The sequence below is a fragment of the Oncorhynchus mykiss genome, chromosome 10 (assembly GCF_013265735.2).
Source record: "Oncorhynchus mykiss isolate Arlee chromosome 10, USDA_OmykA_1.1, whole genome shotgun sequence".
In the NCBI taxonomy this organism is placed as follows: domain Eukaryota; kingdom Metazoa; phylum Chordata; class Actinopteri; order Salmoniformes; family Salmonidae; genus Oncorhynchus; species Oncorhynchus mykiss.
Window position 1 is genome coordinate 19,749,273 of NC_048574.1, and position 17,328 is coordinate 19,766,600.

The window sequence follows — 17,328 nt, forward strand, 5'->3', positions numbered from 1 at the left end:
TTGGACATGATCTGGAAAGGCTCACATCTGTCTAAATAAGGTCCCACAGTTGACAGTGCATGTCAGAGCAAAAACCAAGCAATGAGGTTGAAGGAATTGTCCGTAGCGCTCCGAGACAGGAATGTGTTTTGGCACAGATCTGGGGAGGGGTACCAAAACATTTCTGCAGCATTGAAGGTCCCTAAGATCACAGTGGCCTCCATCATTCTTAAATGGAATTTGTTTGGAACCACCAAGACTCTTCCTAGAGATGGCCACCCGGACAAACTGAGCAATCGGGGAGAAGGGCCTTGGTCAGGGAGGTGACCAAGAACCCGATGGTCACTCTGACAGAGCTCTAGAGTTCCTCTGTGGTGATGGGAGAACCTTCCAGAAGGACAACCATCTCTGCAGCACTCCACCAATCAGGCCTTTATGGTAGAGTGGCCAGACAGAAGCCACTCCTCAGTAAAAGGCACAAAACAGGTCCCTTGGAGTTTGCCGAAAGGCACCTAAAGACTCTCCGACCATGAGAAACAAGATTCCCTTGTCTGATGAAACCAAGATAGAACTCTTTGAGACTAGTTAGGATCGAGGGAAAGATGAACGGAGCAAAGTACACAGAGATCTTTGATGAAAACCTGCTCCAGAGCGCTCAGGACCTGACTGGGGCGAAGGTTCACCTTCCAACACAACAACAACCCTAAGCACACAATGCAAGAGTGGCTTTGGGACATGTCTCTGAATGTCCTCGAATGGCCCAGCCAGAGGCCGAACTTGAACCCAATCTAATATTTCTTGGAGAGACCTGAAAATAGCTTTGCAGCGACGCTCCCAATCCATCCTGACAGAGCTTGAGAGGATCTGCAGAGAAGAATGGAAGACACTCCCCAAATGTAAACAATTTATTCATTTTTAGAATAAGGCTGTAACGTAACAAAATGTGGAAAAAGTCAAGGGGTCTGAATACTTTACGAAGGTACTGTACTTATACAGAATGTGGAGCAAATACAAAATTGACAGAGCTCTTTTGATACTTATATGTTTTATACAGCGTTTAAGGTGATTAGAAATAGCATGCACATTACATCAATACATATACAGAAAATACATAAAAATGTGGTGAATATTTATATTTCTACTTCTCTTTTGTGATACATATAAATAGAGTGTTTTTAAAGAAAATGCATGCTTTTATAATAATGCATAGTCTAATTCAGTGTTCTAGTGGAGACTAGTAAGAGTTGGCTACTAAAACAGCTAAATTCAGAATAATCAGGGTTCTGTAACGGTATGCAGCACAGGTCCGCTGCTGCCTAGATGGCGCTGTCTTGCGGAATGCACCTTGCAGTCCACAGTGTGTAGGGTCTGCACCGTCAGGCATAAAAGCGCTTGTCGAGTCGTTGATGGTTAGCAGCATAGCACCCCATCTCGAAGAAGCATAGGTCGAACCTTGCCTTTCCGCGGTTTAATTCACATATTTATGATATTCATCGTGGACTACCGGGCGCATGTTTTTGCTGGTTGAATAATCTCAAACCTCGTAATTAAAGTGTATTCTGCGGCATGTAGTTAGCGTGTTGGCTAACGTTACCGGCTTTGCGCCAGGGCAGGAGTGAAGACCAATCAATCACCGGGTACCTTCACCGCTAGTTTTTGTGTAACGGTACAGTGTGGTGCTGCTGAGGCAAGGGAAAAACGCAGCGGTCACCGGTGACTGGATCTTGTGGCGTGAGCACCAATGCAGTCTAGAAAACACGGCGAATCCCAGTCACCGGTGTAAAACACGGTGTGTAAAATACATTTAGTAGCCCTCGAACCAAATTATAATAATAGATAGGTCGCTAGCTTGATAGCAGGACAAGTGCAACGCAAGGATGTTGCAAGTGCTGGCTTGCGGCGTCGTAGTTTTTCCCGGTCTCTTCTTCATCTTTCGGAGAGTACTCCCTTCCATTTTCAAACAGTGGACCGATGCCGACGTTGTACTGGTCAGCGAGAGGTAATTATTCATTTCCTTTCTTTATGGTATATGTTTAACCCTGGACAAGCAGTAGCTGGCCCTAAGGCTATGCTAGCTAGCTAGCTGGCTAGCACGGTCGTGCAAGCTGATAAAACAAATTGAGTCTTGAGCTTGGCACAAGGTTTTAACCGAATTAGCCACATTTGCTCTTTCAAACAGCGCTAAAATATATTATTAGATTAGATATTATTTGTTTGTAAATTTGATTTGTCTTAATGGCCATTACATGTCGTACTCGAAAATCTTATTGTAGGTAGCGTTAGTAGCGTTATTATAACGGTGGCTAACCCAGTGAATTACAACATAATAACTAACACCTTGGGAATATTGCTCCGTTTTGGTCAAAATTACGCACTCACATGCGCAAGGGTCAATTCAATGTTCATTTGAACCCTGTCACTCTAGTTGGGAACCCTGTCACTCCAGTTGATAATCCCCGCCAACCTCCAGCGCTGGCTACTGAGTTATGCAATGTTAAGTGCTGAACTATACTGAGCGGATCGCTTGGTTTTAATAACGCTCTTATCAATTCGGTAATAATGCTCATCTAACGGGGAAAAAAAAAAAATAAAAATTACACGTGTGGATGCCCCAGGGGCTACATTCTCAGTAGCCCGGTAAACTCCGTTTGAATGCCTCTCCAGTTTGCTACAATGTTGTTTTCTTTAGAATAATTTTTACGTTATCTGTCTGCAATAACGGCTATAGGATAAGTTTTGTTTTCCGATCTGTTGGCCAGCAACTGTATGTGTTGTATTTATTTTACCTGCCTGTTAGAAGTGCCAGTGGGTCAGTGACCGTCTGGATAAGCTGCAGGATGTGATGCTTGAGTTGTTCTATCTCTAGCGGTATTTTAGCCAGTGATGTGTTTTACCGACACTGCATCTCAGTGCTAGAGGCGTCACTACAGACAACTGGTTCAAATCCAGACTGATTTTAACCTTGTCAGCTCAGGGTCACAAGTCCAACGCTCTAACCACTAGGCTACCTGCCACCCCTACAGGTGGGCTCAAGGCCCACCACCATGACAGAACATCAGGTAATTAATTCCCATGTACCCACACTGTTCGAATCCATGCTTTATGTAATAATCTAGGCCTCATATTAATTATAATATGGTAATTATGTCAACACGCTTATCCAATGAAACATACATTTCAATATATATACACTACCGTTCAAAAGTTTGGGGTCACTTAGAAATGTCCATGTTTTTGAAGGAAAAGCAAAAAAAAGTCCATTAAAATAGCATAAAATTGATCAGAAATACAGTGTAGACATTGTTAATGTTATAAATGACTTTGTAGCTGGAAACGGCAGATTTTTAAGTTGCTAAATTGTAATTACTTCGCTACTATGGCCTATTTTTTTTGCCTTACCTCCTCACGCCATTTGCACACACTGTATATAGACTTTATTTTTTTCTATTGTGTTATTGACTGTAAGCTAGTTTATTCCATGTGTAACTCTGTGTTGTTGTTTGTGTCACACTGCTTTGCTTTATGTTGGCCAGGTCGCAGTTGTAAATGAGAACTTGTTCTCAACTACCTTACCTGGTTAAATAAAGGTTAAATAAATAAAAAAAACTTCTGACTTCAACTATATATCCAAAGCAAAAAACATCTACATTTAAATGGTCTTAATATTATTTTGCATATATTTCCGTTAATTCCCACGGAAAGTTTCCACCTTCGAATATTCCCCAACATGTGCAACCCTAGTTGCACCATTCTCTGTTTACCCTAGACACTGGATCTGGCATTCCTGGCACCGACCATCATACCACTCTCAAAGTCGCTTAAGTCACTAATTTTTCCCATTCTAGAGGTCAATCGAACAGTAACAATGCCTCGATGCCTGTCTGCTTGCTTTATATAGCATGCGAATGCCACGTGCGATCCATTGTCATGAACTGGGTGGTGTGTATATAAAACATTAATAACACCTGCTCTTTCCATGACAGACCAGGTGAATCCAGGTGAAAGCTATGATCCCTTTTTTTTATGTCACTTGTTAAATCCATTTCATCAGTGTAGAAGGGGAGGGGACAGGTTAAATAAGGATTTTTAAGCCTTGAGACAATTGAGACATGGATTGTGTATGTGTGCTATTCAGAGGGTGAATGGGCAAGACAACATATTTAGGTGTCTTTGGATGGGGTATAGTAGTAGGTGCTGGGCACACTGGTTTGTGTCAAGAATTGCAATGCTTCTGGGTTTTCCACGCTTAACAGTTTCCCATGTGTATCAAGAATGGTCTACCACCCAAAGGACATCCAGCCAGCTTGACACAACTGTGGGAAGCATTAGAGTCAACATGGCCAGCATCTCTGTGGAACACTTTCTACACCTTGTGGAGTCCATGCCCTGGCAAATTTAGACTGTTCTGAGCGCAAAAGGGGTTGCAACTCAATATTAGGAATGTGTTTCTAATGTTTTGTACACTCAGTGTATATAGCCAACTATAGTCATTGTACATGGCTATTGGCCAACACAGTAGTAATATAGGCCTAATTAAATCCAAAGAAACATATTGTTATGACATTTATTCAATACAATACCTAAATCAAACCCACAGCTCAGCTATTTTGAGCCCCATGCTCCTCCAACCAACTGAAAATCATGCTGTATGTGGCCATTTCCACATTTGATATTTTTTGGCACAATGATACAACAGCATCAGGGTACCTATAGGCAAGACATGACCTTGCCCCAGTTTAAAAAGCACTGAGTTTATCTGGAATGGAGAACAGTTTCCTCCACAGTGACGGAGAGAGACATGGTCACAGCGTTGCACCAGAAGGTTTTCAGCTGCCCCATTTCTGCTATTATGTGAATGTCAGTTTTCAATGTGTGGCTGCATCCCACATTTTCCTGGAGTGTGCTCTTGACTTGTGTACTCCACTTACAATTAAAGCATGATTCTATGCTAGAGGGAGTTTCCACCATATTTTTCTTGTACCAGTCATTTCCATGGATGGGGTCCTGGGGTCCAGCAAAATGAAGGCAGTTATACATTTTAAAAACATTACAATACATTCATAACAGATTTCACAACATATTAAGTGTGTGCCCTCAGGCCTCTACTCTACTACCACATAGCATCTGTAACACAAAATCCATGTGTACATGTGTGTGTATAGTGTGTTTGTTATTGTGTGTTTGTATGCATGTGTCTTTGTTTGTGTGGCTTCACTGTCCCTGCTGTTCTGTACGTTTTTTTAAATACAATTTTACTTCTTGCATGAGTTACTTGATGTGGAATAGAGTTCCATGTAGCCATGGCTCTATGTAGTACTGTGCACCCCCCATTGTCTGTTCTGGATTTGGGGACTGTGAAGAGACCTCTGGTGGCATGTCTTGTGGGGTATGCATGGGTGTCCGAGCTGCCAGTAGTTCAAACATACAGCTCGGTACATTCAACATGTCAATACCTCTCACAAATACAAGTAGTGAAGAAGTCAAGCTCTCTTCCACTTTCAGCCAGGAGAGATTGACATGCATATTATTGTTAGCTCTCTGTGTACATCCAAGGGCCAGCAGTGCTGCCCTGTTCTGAGCCGATTGCAATTTTCCTAAGTCCTTTTTGTGGCACCTGACCACACGACTGAACAGTAGTCCAGGTGCGACAAAACTAGGGCCGGTAGGACCTGCCTTGTTAGTGCTGTTAAGAATGCAGAGCATCGCTTTATTATAGACAGACTCCTCCCCATCCTAGCTACTGTTGTTTCAATATGTTTTGACCATGGCAGTTTACAATCCTGGGTTACTCCAAGAAGTTTAGTCTCCTCAACCTGCTCAATATCCACATTATTCATTACAAGATGTCAAATCAAATTGTATTAGTCACATGTAGGGTTGCAAAGGGTAGGAAACTTTCTGGTAAATTTAAAAAAGAAAATCAGAAATTGTCCATGGGAAGTTAAGCTCGGGAATTTGGGGAATTTTGCTTAAATTCATCAAAAAAGCTAGCTTATAACAGTGAATGTTTTTTGTGGGATACACAAGGTAATTCTAGGTCTTGTGGCATATTTTGGTTACATTATCCCCAATTCAATGGAATTGCAATCCTCTGCATGCACAGTGCATTCTTCCATCACATGTGTAGTGCGCTCTTCCATCACATGTACAGCTGATTCTCAAGATCTTACACACTAATGAGATGCTATTGAGCCCACACTACCACACTGTCTGAGCCAAGGCCTACATGCTTTCTGGTAAGTTTTGATTACAATATTGGGTGGGGTGAATATATTTTATGTGACATACATTATATTTTGTTAACTAATAAATAGTAGCCTACGGCAAAGTGTGTTTAAATCATTTCTAACTTGTTAACAGTTTCTGCTAGTTATTTTTTGCTATCATGTGGATTTTTAGCTTGCTTGAGCCTGCTAACTGAGTGTTAATACACCTGTTTACATACTTATTTAAAATTAAACGTGTATCTTACAAAGGAGTTGTTTAATCTAACTGCTTAACTATTTATCTGTACATGGAATTGTATTTGTTGTTTTTTTTACTCTTTTTTTTCTCCTAATCTTTACAGGAAAATGCCACGGGCACTATCTGATGTGTGGAGACATTTACTGCCGCTAATGTAGAAGGAAAAGCTGTGTACATTTGCAAATACTGTGCCAAATAACATGTGAAGAATGCAACAAAGATGCAGAATCATCTGGCCAAGTGCATAAAGTTCCCTCAGCACTCACAACAAGCAACCTCTGACAAAAGTCCCTCTACTTCTATTCGAGGTGAAAATTATGAATCAGACACTTTATCGATAGCAACAGCTCATGGTTCTCCTAGAATCAGAAGTTTTTTTGACTCAATGGAGGATCATAGTCAGAGAAATGCTGATGAATGTCTTGCTCGAGCTGTATATGCAATTGGTTCACCTCTGATGCTCACAGGCAATGTGTATTGGACAAGATTTCTGAATGTTCTTCGCCCAGCACACACCCCTCCAACCAGACATGCTTTATCTACTCATTTGCTGGATGCAGAGTCCAACAGAGTTCAAGTGAATGTCAAGCAAATCATAGAGAAAGCAGACTGTATTGCATTCATCTCTGATGGGTGGTCGAACGTTCATGGGCAAGGAATAATTAACTACATCATCTCCACCCCTCAACCAGTATTCTACAAGAGCACAGACACAAGGGACAACAGACACACCGGTCTCTATATTGTAGATGAGCTGAAGGCAGTCGTCATTGTCCTTGGACCACAGAAAGTATTTGCACTGGTGACAGACAATGCTACGAACATGAAGGCTGATTGGTCTGAAGTTGAGGAGTCCTACCCTCCCATCACACCCATTGGCTGTGCTGCTCATGCATTGAATCTGCTCCTCAATGACATAATGGCACTGAAAACAAGAGAGCCAAGGAAATGGTTAGGTATGTGAAGGGTCATCAAGTTATAGCAGCAATCTACCTCACCAAGCACAGTGAGAAGAATAAGTGCACCACATTGAAGCTGCCCAGCAACACTTGTTGGGGTGGTGTTGTCATTATGTTTGACAGTCTCCTGGAGGGGAAGGAGTCTCTCCAAGAAATGGCCATATCACAGTCTGCCGATATGGACAGCCACATCAAGAGGATTCTCCTGGATGATGTATTTTGGGAGAGAGTGGAAAGCAGCCTGAAACTCCTATAGCAGTAGCCATTGCACGGATTGAGTGTGTGTTTTGTCTAGGGTTTTTTTGTAGGTTATGGGATTGTGGTTAGTGGGGTTGTCTAGGAAAGTCTATGGTTGCCTGGAGTGGTTCTCAATCAGAGGCAGGTGTTTATCGTTGTCTCTGATTGGGAACCATATTTAGGCAGCCATATTATTTGAGTGGTTCGTGGGTGATTGTTCCTGTCTCTGTGTTTGTTTGCACCAGATAGGGCTGTTTAAAAAAAATATATATATATATATATATATATATGTTTATGGTTTTGTATTGGTCGTCATTATCTTTATTAAAGATCAATCGAAATAACCACACTGCATTTTGGTCCTCCTCTCCTTCGACGGAAGAAAACCTTAACAACATGAGAACATATGAAAGCTGGTGGTTGAATATTCCCAGTTCTTCAATATTCCCAGTTAAGTTTTAGGTTGTAGTTATTATAGGAATTATGACGCGTCGACTATTTCTCTCTATACCATTGTATTTCATATACTTTTGACAATTGGATGTTCTAATAGGCACTTTAGTATTGTCAGCCTAATCTCAGGAGTGGATAGGCTTGAAGTCATTAACAGCGTGTGAATCAAGCACTGCTAAGAGCTGCTGGCAAACGCAGTATAGTTTGAATGAATGCTTACGAACCTGCTGCCCCCTACCACCGCTCAGACTACTCTATCAATTATCAAATCATAGAGTTTAATGCTAGCTAGCAACTTACCTTGGCTCCTTGCTGCACTCACGTCACAGGTGGTCAGCCTGCCACGCAGTTTCCTCATGGAATGCAATGTAATCGGCCATAATGTGTCCAAAAATGCTGATTAATCGATCGACCTCTAGTTCAGACTTTGCTTGCAGATGTAAGAGAAATCCGTACTGTCCTGCCCACTTCACTGTTGCTCCAAGCAGAGGAAACTACAGTTCTGAAATGCATCAAAAAGTGTGAAGACTTCTGCCTGAAGCCCATACATGCCGCAGCGTACATGTAGGACCCCAAGTATGCTGGCAAGAGCATCCTGTCTGGTGCAGAGATCAACAAGGCCTATGGTGTCATCACTACTGTCTCGCCACCTTGGCCTGAATGAGGTCAAGGTTCTTGGTAGTCTGGCGAAGTAGAGTTCCAAGCAAGGGCTTTGGGATTGAGATGCAATATGGCAGTCGTGCTAAGATATCTAATCAGCCACCTGGTGGAAGCGACTTTGTGGATCTGAGGCTCTTTCCCCTGTTGCCTCCATCATTCTCCAAATCCCACAAACATCAGTCACCTCAGAGCACAACTGGTCCTTGTTTGGGAACACACACACCAAAGCACGCAACAGGCTGATCAATACAAGGGTTAAAAAATTGGTAGTCATCCGGGCAAATTTGAGGCTTTTTGAGCCTGACAACGAGCCATCCTCGACAAGGTTGGAAAGTGACAGTGAAGATGAGGCCTCAGAGTCTGATGATCAAGAGGTGGACATTGAGGAGGTCCAGGGAGAAGACATGGAAGCCTGAGAGGAAGACAACCAAAGCTTTAGTTTCTAGACTATAATTTTACACATATGTTGAAAACGTTTTTGAGAGATGCAATGGATCATTGGAGATCATTCAATATTCACTTTTGTTGTTCAGTGAAATCATCTCATGTGAAGTCAACTAATTTAATTACAGTTCAAGTCCGTAACTAAATAGTTTTTCTTTATTTCTATTGGAAGGATTTAATAATTTGCAATTATGTCTACTTATGATTAGGTAAAAGGTTTATGTTTCTGTCTCCCTATGAAATGGTAAATATATCCAATGCAAAAACTTCTACATTTAAATGGTATTAATATTAATTTGCACATATTCCCAAATATTGCCATTAATTCCCACGGAAAGTTTCCACCCCTGAATATTACCCAAAATGTGCAGACCTAGTCACATGCCTTAATACAACAGATGTTGTTTACTTACAAGCCCCTAACCAACAATGCAGTTTAAAAAATACAAATAAGAAATAAAAGGAACAAGTAATTAAAGAGTAGCAGTAAAGTAACAATAGCGAGACTATAAACAGGGGGTACCGGTACAGAGTCCATGTGCAGGAGCACCAGTTAGTCGAGGTAATTGAGGTAATATGTACATGTAGGTAGAGTTATTAAAGTGACTAGGTATAGATGATAACAGAATAGCAGCTGTGTAAAAGAGGGTGGGCAATGCACTGCAAATGGTCTGGGTAGCCATTTGATTAGATTTTCAGGAGTCTTATGGCTTGGGTGTAGAAGCTGCTTAGAAGGCTCTTGGACCTAGACTTGGTGCTCCGGTACTACTTGCCGTGTGGTAGCAGAGAGAACAGTCTATGACTAGGGTGGCTGGAGTCTTTCACAAATTGTAGTGCCTTCCTCTGACACCGACTAGTATAGAGGGCCTGGGTGGCAGGAAGCTTGGCCACAGTGATGTACTGGGCCGTATGCACTACCCTCTGTAGTGCCTTGTGGTCGGAGACCGAGCAGTTGCCATACCAGGTAGTGATGCAACCAGTCAGGATGCTCTCGATGGTGCAGCTGTAGAACCTTTTGAGGAAACTCTCTTGAGGGGGAATAGGTTTTGTCGTGCCCTCTTCATGACTGTCTTGGTATGCTTGGACCATGTTAGTTTGTTGGTGATGTGGACACCAAGGAACTTGAAGTTCTCAACCTGCTCCACTACAGCACGGTCAATGAAAATGTGCTCGGTCCTCCTTTTCCTGTAGTCCACAATCATCTCCTTTGTCTTGATCACATTGAGGGAGAGGTTGTTGTCCTGGCACCACACGGCCAGGTCTCTGACCTCCTCCCTATAGACTGTCTCGTCGTTGTCGGTGATCAAGCCTACCACTGTTGTGTCATCGGCAAACTTAATGATGGTGTTGGAGTCGTGCCTGGCCGTGCAGTCATGAGTGAACAGGGAGTACAGGAGGGGACTGAGCACGCACCCTTGAGGGGCCTGTGTGTTGAGGATCAGCGTGGCTGATATGTTGTTACCTACCGTTACCACCTGGGGGCGGCCCGTCAGAAAGTCCAGGATTCAGTTGCAGAGGGAGTTGTTCAGTTCCAGGGTCCTTAGCTTATTGATGAGCTTTGAGGGCACTATGGTGTTGAACGCTGAGCTGTCGTCAAATCAAATTGTATTTTTCACATACTCATGGTTAGCAGATGTTAATGCGAGTGTAGTGAAATTCTTGTGCTTCTGGTTCCCGACAGTGCTGTAATATCTAACAATTCCCCAACAACTACGTAATACACACATATCTAAAAGGGGTGAATGAGAATATGTACATATAAGTATATGGATGGTCGAGCGGCGTAGGCAAGGTGCAATGGAGGGTATAAAATACAGTATATATACAGTGCCTTGCGAAAGTATTCGGCCCCCTTGAACTTTGCAACCTTTTGCCACAATTCAGGCTTCAAACATAAAGATATAAAACTGTAGTTTTTTGTGAAGAATCAACAACAAGTGGGACACAATCATGAAGTGGAACGACATTTATTGGATATTTCAAACTTTTTTAACAAATCAAAAACTGAAAAATTGGGCATGCAAAATTATTCAGCCCCCTTAAGTTAATACTTTGTAGCGCCACCTTTTGCTGTGATTACAGCTGTAAGTCGCTTGGGGTATGTCTCTATCAGTTTTGCACATCGAGAGACTGAATTTTTTTCCCATTCCTCCTTGCAAAACTGCTCGAGCTCAGTGAGGTTGGATGGAGAGCATTTGTGAACAGCAGTTTTCAGTTCTTTCCACAGATTCTCGATTGGATTCAGGTCTGGACTTTGACTTGGCCATTCTAACACCTGGATATGTTTATTTTTGAACCATTCTATTGTAGATTTTGCTTTATGTTTTGGATCATTGTCTTGTTGGAAGACAAATCTCCATCCCAGTCTCAGGTCTTTTGCAGACTCCATCAGGTTTTCTTCCAGAATGGTCCTGTATTTGGCTCCATCCATCTTCCCATCAATTTTAACCATCTTCCCTGTCCCTGCTGAAGAAAAGCACGCCCAAACCATGATGCTGCCACCACCATGTTTGACAGTGGGGATGGTGTGTTCAGGGTGATGAGCTGTGTTGCTTTTACGCCAAACATAACGTTTTGCATTGTTGCCAAAAAGTTCAATTTTGGTTTCATCTGACCAGAGCACCTTCTTCCACATGGTTGGTGTGTCTCCCAGGTGGTTTGTGGCAAACTTTAAACAACACTTTTTATGGATATCTTTAAGAAATGGTTTTCTTCTTGCCACTCTTCCATAAAGGCCAGATTTGTGCAATATACGACTGATTGTTGTCCTATGGACAGAGTCTCCCACCTCAGCTGTAGATCTCTGCAGTTCATCCAGAGTGATCATGGGCCTCTTGGCTGCATCTCTGATCAGTCTTCTCCTTGTATGAGCTGAAAGGTTAGAGGGACGGCCAGGTCTTGGTAGATTTGCAGTGGTCTGATACTCCTTCCATTTCAATATTATCGCTTGCACTGTGCTCCTTGGGATGTTTAAAGCTTGGGAAATATTTTTGTATCCAAATCCGGCTTTAAACTTCTTCACAACAGTATCTCGGACCTGCCTGGTGTGTTCCTTGTTCTTAATGATGCTCTCTGCGCTTTTAACGGACCTCTGAGACTATCACAGTGCAGGTGCATTTATACAGAGACTTGATTACACACAGGTGGATTGTATTTATCATCATTAGTCATTTAGGTCAACATTGGATCATTCAGAGATCCTCACTGAACTTCTGGAGAGAGTTTGCTGCACTAAAAGTAAAGGGGCTGAAAAATTTTGCACGCCCAATTTTTCAGTTTTTGATTTGTTAAAAAAGTTTGAAATATCCAATAAATGTTGTTCCACTTCATGATTGTGTCCCACTTGTTGTAGATTCTTCACAAAAAAATACAGTTTTATATCTTTATGTTTGAAGCCTGAAATGTGGAAAAAGGTCGCAAAGTTCAAGGGGGCCGAATACTTTCGCAAGGCACTGTATCTCACTAGTCACCCCCAAAGCCAATTCCTACTTTGGCCGCCTTTCCTTCCAGTTCTCTGCTGCCAATGACTGGAACGAACTGCAAAAATCACTGAAGCTGGAGACTCATATCTCTTGTTTAAAATGACTAGTGATCCATTTGTTAAAGTGGCCAGTTATTGAGTCTCCGTGTAGGCAGCAGCCTCTGAGTTACTGATTGCTGTTTAGCAGTCTGATTTCCTTTGAGATATAAGCTGTTCTTCAGTCTCTCGGTCCCAGCTTTGATGCACTGATACTGACCTCGCCTTCTGGATGGTAGCGGTGTGAACAGGCAGTGGCTCGGGTGGTTGTTGTCTGTGATGATCTTTTTTGCCTTCCTGGGACATCGGGTGCTATAGGTGTCATGCAGGGCAGGTAGTTTGCCCCCGGTGAAGAGTTGTGCAGACCTCACCACCCTCTGGAGAGCCTTGCGGTTGAGGGCGGAGCAGTTGCCGTACCACGCTGTGATTGTGGATTTGTAAAAATTAGTCAGGGTTTTTTAGGGTCGTTGATGTGTACGCTGAGGAACTTAACTTTCCACTTTCTCCACTGCTGTTCCTTCTATGTGGATAGGGGGTGCTCCCTCTGCTGTTTCCTGAAGTCCACAATCATCTCGTTTTGTTGACGTTGAGTGAGAGGTTGTTTTTCTGACACCACACTCCGATTGTCCGCACCTCCTCCCTGTAGATTGTCTCGTAGTTTTAAGTAATCAAGCCTGCTACTGTTGTGTCGTCTGCAAACTTGATGATTGAGTTGGAGGCGTGCATGGCCACGCAGTCATGGGTGAACAGGGAGTACACGAGGGGGCTGAGCACACACCCTTGTGGGGCTCCAGTGTTGAGGGTCAGCGAGGTGGAGATGTTTCCTTCCTTCACCACCTGGGGCTGCCTGTCAGAAAGTCCAGGACCCAATTGCACAGGGCGGGGTTGATGATGAGCTTGGAGGTTACTATGGTGTTGAATGCTGAGCTGTAGTCAATGAACAGCATTCTTACATAGGTACTCCTCTTGTCCAGATGGGATAGGGCAGTGTGCAGTGAGTGATATAGCGATTGCATCGTCGGTGGACCTGTTAGAGCGATATGCAAACTGAAGTGGGTCTAGGGTGGCCGGTAAGGTGGAGGTGATGTGAGCCATGACCAGCCTTTCAAAGCATTTCATGTTTACAGAGATGAGTGCTACGGGCCGGTAGTCATTTTGCCAGGTTACCTTAGTGTTCTTGGGCACAGGGACTATGGTGGTCTCCTTAAAACATGTTATTATTACAGACTCAGACAGGGAGAAAATGTCAGTGAAGACACATTCCAGTTGGTCAACGCATGCTCGCAGTACACGTCCAGGTAATCCGTCTGGCCCTGCAGCCTTGTGAATGTTGAACTGTTTAAAACTTGTTATGGCTGCAATCCCGCTAACGGGATCGATATGACAACTACCAGTGAAAATAGAGGGCGCCAAATTCAAACCACAGAAATCTCATAATTACAATTCCTAAAACATACATGTGTCTCATACCATTTTAAAGCTATTCTCGTTGTTAATCCCATCAAAGGGTCCAATTTCAAATATGCTTTTCACCAAAAGCGCTACAAACGTTTATGTTAGGTCTCCACCAAACCACAATAAGCACAGCCATTTTCCAGCTAAATATAGCATTCACAAAACGCAGAAATAAAGATTAAATTAATCACTAACCTTAATCATCAGATGACACTCATAGGACTTCATGTTACACAATACATGCATGTTTTGTTTGATAAAGTTTATATTTATATCATATATTTACATCTCCTTCCAGACTCATATCAAACATCTCCAATCAAATCAAATCAAGAGTCTGCTTTCTATTCCACAACAAAGCCTCCTTCACTCACACCGCCAAACTTACCCTAGTAAAACTGACTATCCTACCGATCCTCGACTTCGGCGATGTCATCTACAAAATGGCTTCCAACACTCTACTCAGCAAACTGGATGCAGTCTATCACAGTGCCATCCGTTTTGTCACTAAAGCACCTTATACCACCCACCACTGCGACTTGTATGCTCTAGTCGGCTGGCCCTCGCTACATATTCGTCGCCAGACCCACTGGCTCCAGGTCATCTACAAGTCCATGCTAGGTAAAGCTCCGCCTTATCTCAGTTCACTGGTCACGATGGCAACACCCATCCGTAGCACGCGCTCCAGCAGGTGTATCTCACTGATCATCCCTAAAGCCAACACCTCATTTGGCCGCCTTTCGTTCCAGTTCTCTGCTGCCTGTGACTGGAACAAATTGCAAAAATCGCTGAAGTTGGAGACTTTTATCTCCCTCACCAACTTCAAACATCTGCTATCTGAGCAGCTAACCGAGCGCTGCAGCTGTACATAGTCTATCGGTAAACAGCCCACCCATTTTTACCTACCTCATCCCCATACTGTTTTTATTTATTTACTTTTCTGCTCTTTTGCACACTAATTTCTCGACCTGTACATGACCATCTGATCATTTATCACTCCAGTGTTGTTAATCTGCAAAATTGTAATTATTCGCCTACCTCCTCGTGCCTTTTGCACACAATGTATATAGACTCCCCTTTTTTTTCTACTGTGTTACTGACTTGTTAATTGTTTACTCCATGTGTAACTCTGTGTTGTCTGTTCACACTGCTATGCTTTATCTTGGCCAGGTCGCAGTTGCAAATGAGAACTTGTTCTCAACTAGCCTACCTGGTTAAATAAAGGTGAAATTAAAATGAAATTAAAATAAAATAAATAAAAACATCTGAGTTTACATTGGCTTATTATATTCACTAGTTCCAAAAACATCAAGTGATTTTGCATAGCCACATTGTTTCAACAGAAATACTCATCATAAATGTAGATGATAATACAAGTTATACACAGGGAATTATAGATATACCTCTCCTTAATGCAACCGCTGTGTCAGATTTCAAAAATGTTTACGGAAAAAGCAACACATGCAATAATCTGAGACGGTGCTCAGAACAGAAGCCAAATTAGCCGCCATGTTGGAGTCAACAGAAACCAGAAAATAATATGATAAATGTTTCCTTACCTTTGATGAACTTCGTCAGAATGCAGTCCTATGAATCCCAGGTCCACAATAAATGCTTGATTTGTTCGAAAATGTCTGTTATTTATGTCCAATTAGCTACTTTGGTTAGCGCATTTGGTAAACAATTCCAAAGTCACAAAGCGCATCCACTATAACGTGACGAAATGTCCAAAAGTTCCGTAACAGTCAGTAGAAACATGTCAAACGATGTACTGAATCAATCTTTAGAATTTGGTTTACATACGCTGCTCAAAAAAATAAAGGGAACACTAAAATAACACATCCTAGATCTGAATGAATGAAATATTCTTATTAAATACTTTTTTCTTTACATAGTTGAATGTGATGACAACAAAACCACACATAAATTAACAATGGAAATCAAATTTATCAACCCATGGAGGTCTGGATTTGGAGTCACACTCAAAATTAAAGTGGAAAACCACACTACAGGCTGATCCAACTTTGATGTAATGTCCTTAAAACAAGTCAAAATGAGGCTCAGTAGTGTGTGTGTGGCCTCCACGTGCCTGTATGACCTCCCTACAACGCCTGAGCATGCTCCTGATGAGGTGGCGGATGGTCTCCTGAGGGATCTCCTCCCAGACCTGGACTAAAGCACAGTCTGTGGTGCAACGTGGCGTTGGTGGATGGAGCGAGACATGATGTCCCAGATGTGTTCAATTGGATTCAGGTCTGGGGAACGGACGGGCCAGTCCATAGCATCAATGCCTTCCTCTTGCAGGAACTGCTGACACACTCCAGCCACATGAGGTCTAGCATTGTCTTGCATTAAGAGGAACCCAGGGCCAACCGCACCAGCATATGGTCTCACAAGGGGTCTGAGGATCTCATCTCGGTACCTAATGGCAGTCAGGCTACCTCTGGCGAGCACATGGAGGGCTCTGCGGCCCCCCAAAGAAATGCCACCCCACATCATGACTGACCCACCGCCAAACTGGTCATGCTGGAGGATGTTGCAGGCAGCAGAACGTTCTCCACGGCGTCTCCAGACTCTGTCACGTCTGTCACGTGCTCAGTGTGAACCTGCTTTCATCTGTGAAGAGCACAGGGCGCCAGTGACGAATTTGCCAATCTTGGTGTTCTCTGGCAAATGCCAAACGTCCTGCACGGTGTTGGGCTGTAAGCACATCCCCCACCTGTGGACGTTGGGCCCTCATACCACCCTCATGGAGTCTGTTTCTGACCGTTTGAGCAGACACATGCACATTTGTGGCCTGCTGGAGGTCATTTTGCAGGGCTCTGGCAGTGCTCCTCCTGCTCCTCCTTGCACAAAGGCGGAGGTTGCGGTACTGCTGCTGGGCTGTTGCCCTCCTACGGCCTCCTCCACGTCTCCTGATGTACTGGCCTGTCTCCTGGTAGCGCCTCCATGTTCTGGACACTACGCTGACAGACACAGCAAACCTTCTTGCCTCAGCTTGCATTGATGTGCCATCCTGGATGAGCTGCACTACCTGAGCCACTTGTGTGGGTTGTTGTTATTTAACTAGGCAAGTCAGTTAAGAACACATTCTTATTTTCAATGACGGCCTAGGAACGGTGGGTTAACTGCCTCATTCAGGGGCAGAATGACAGATTT

At 43.1% G+C, this 17,328-nt stretch overlaps 1 protein-coding gene across 1 annotated transcript in view; it reads left to right on the forward strand.

Moving 5' to 3' along the window:
* The first annotated feature begins 1,351 nt into the window (after nt 1-1,351).
* The window catches only part of LOC110533465 (ceramide synthase-like), a 41,371-nt gene continuing 25,394 nt past the window's right edge, over nt 1,352-17,328 (forward strand). Inside the window, exon 1 of the mRNA XM_021617695.2 lies at nt 1,352-1,978. Coding sequence (XP_021473370.1) covers nt 1,857-1,978 — 122 coding nt within the window. The 5' untranslated portion in view covers nt 1,352-1,856. The remainder of the gene's footprint in view (nt 1,979-17,328) is intronic.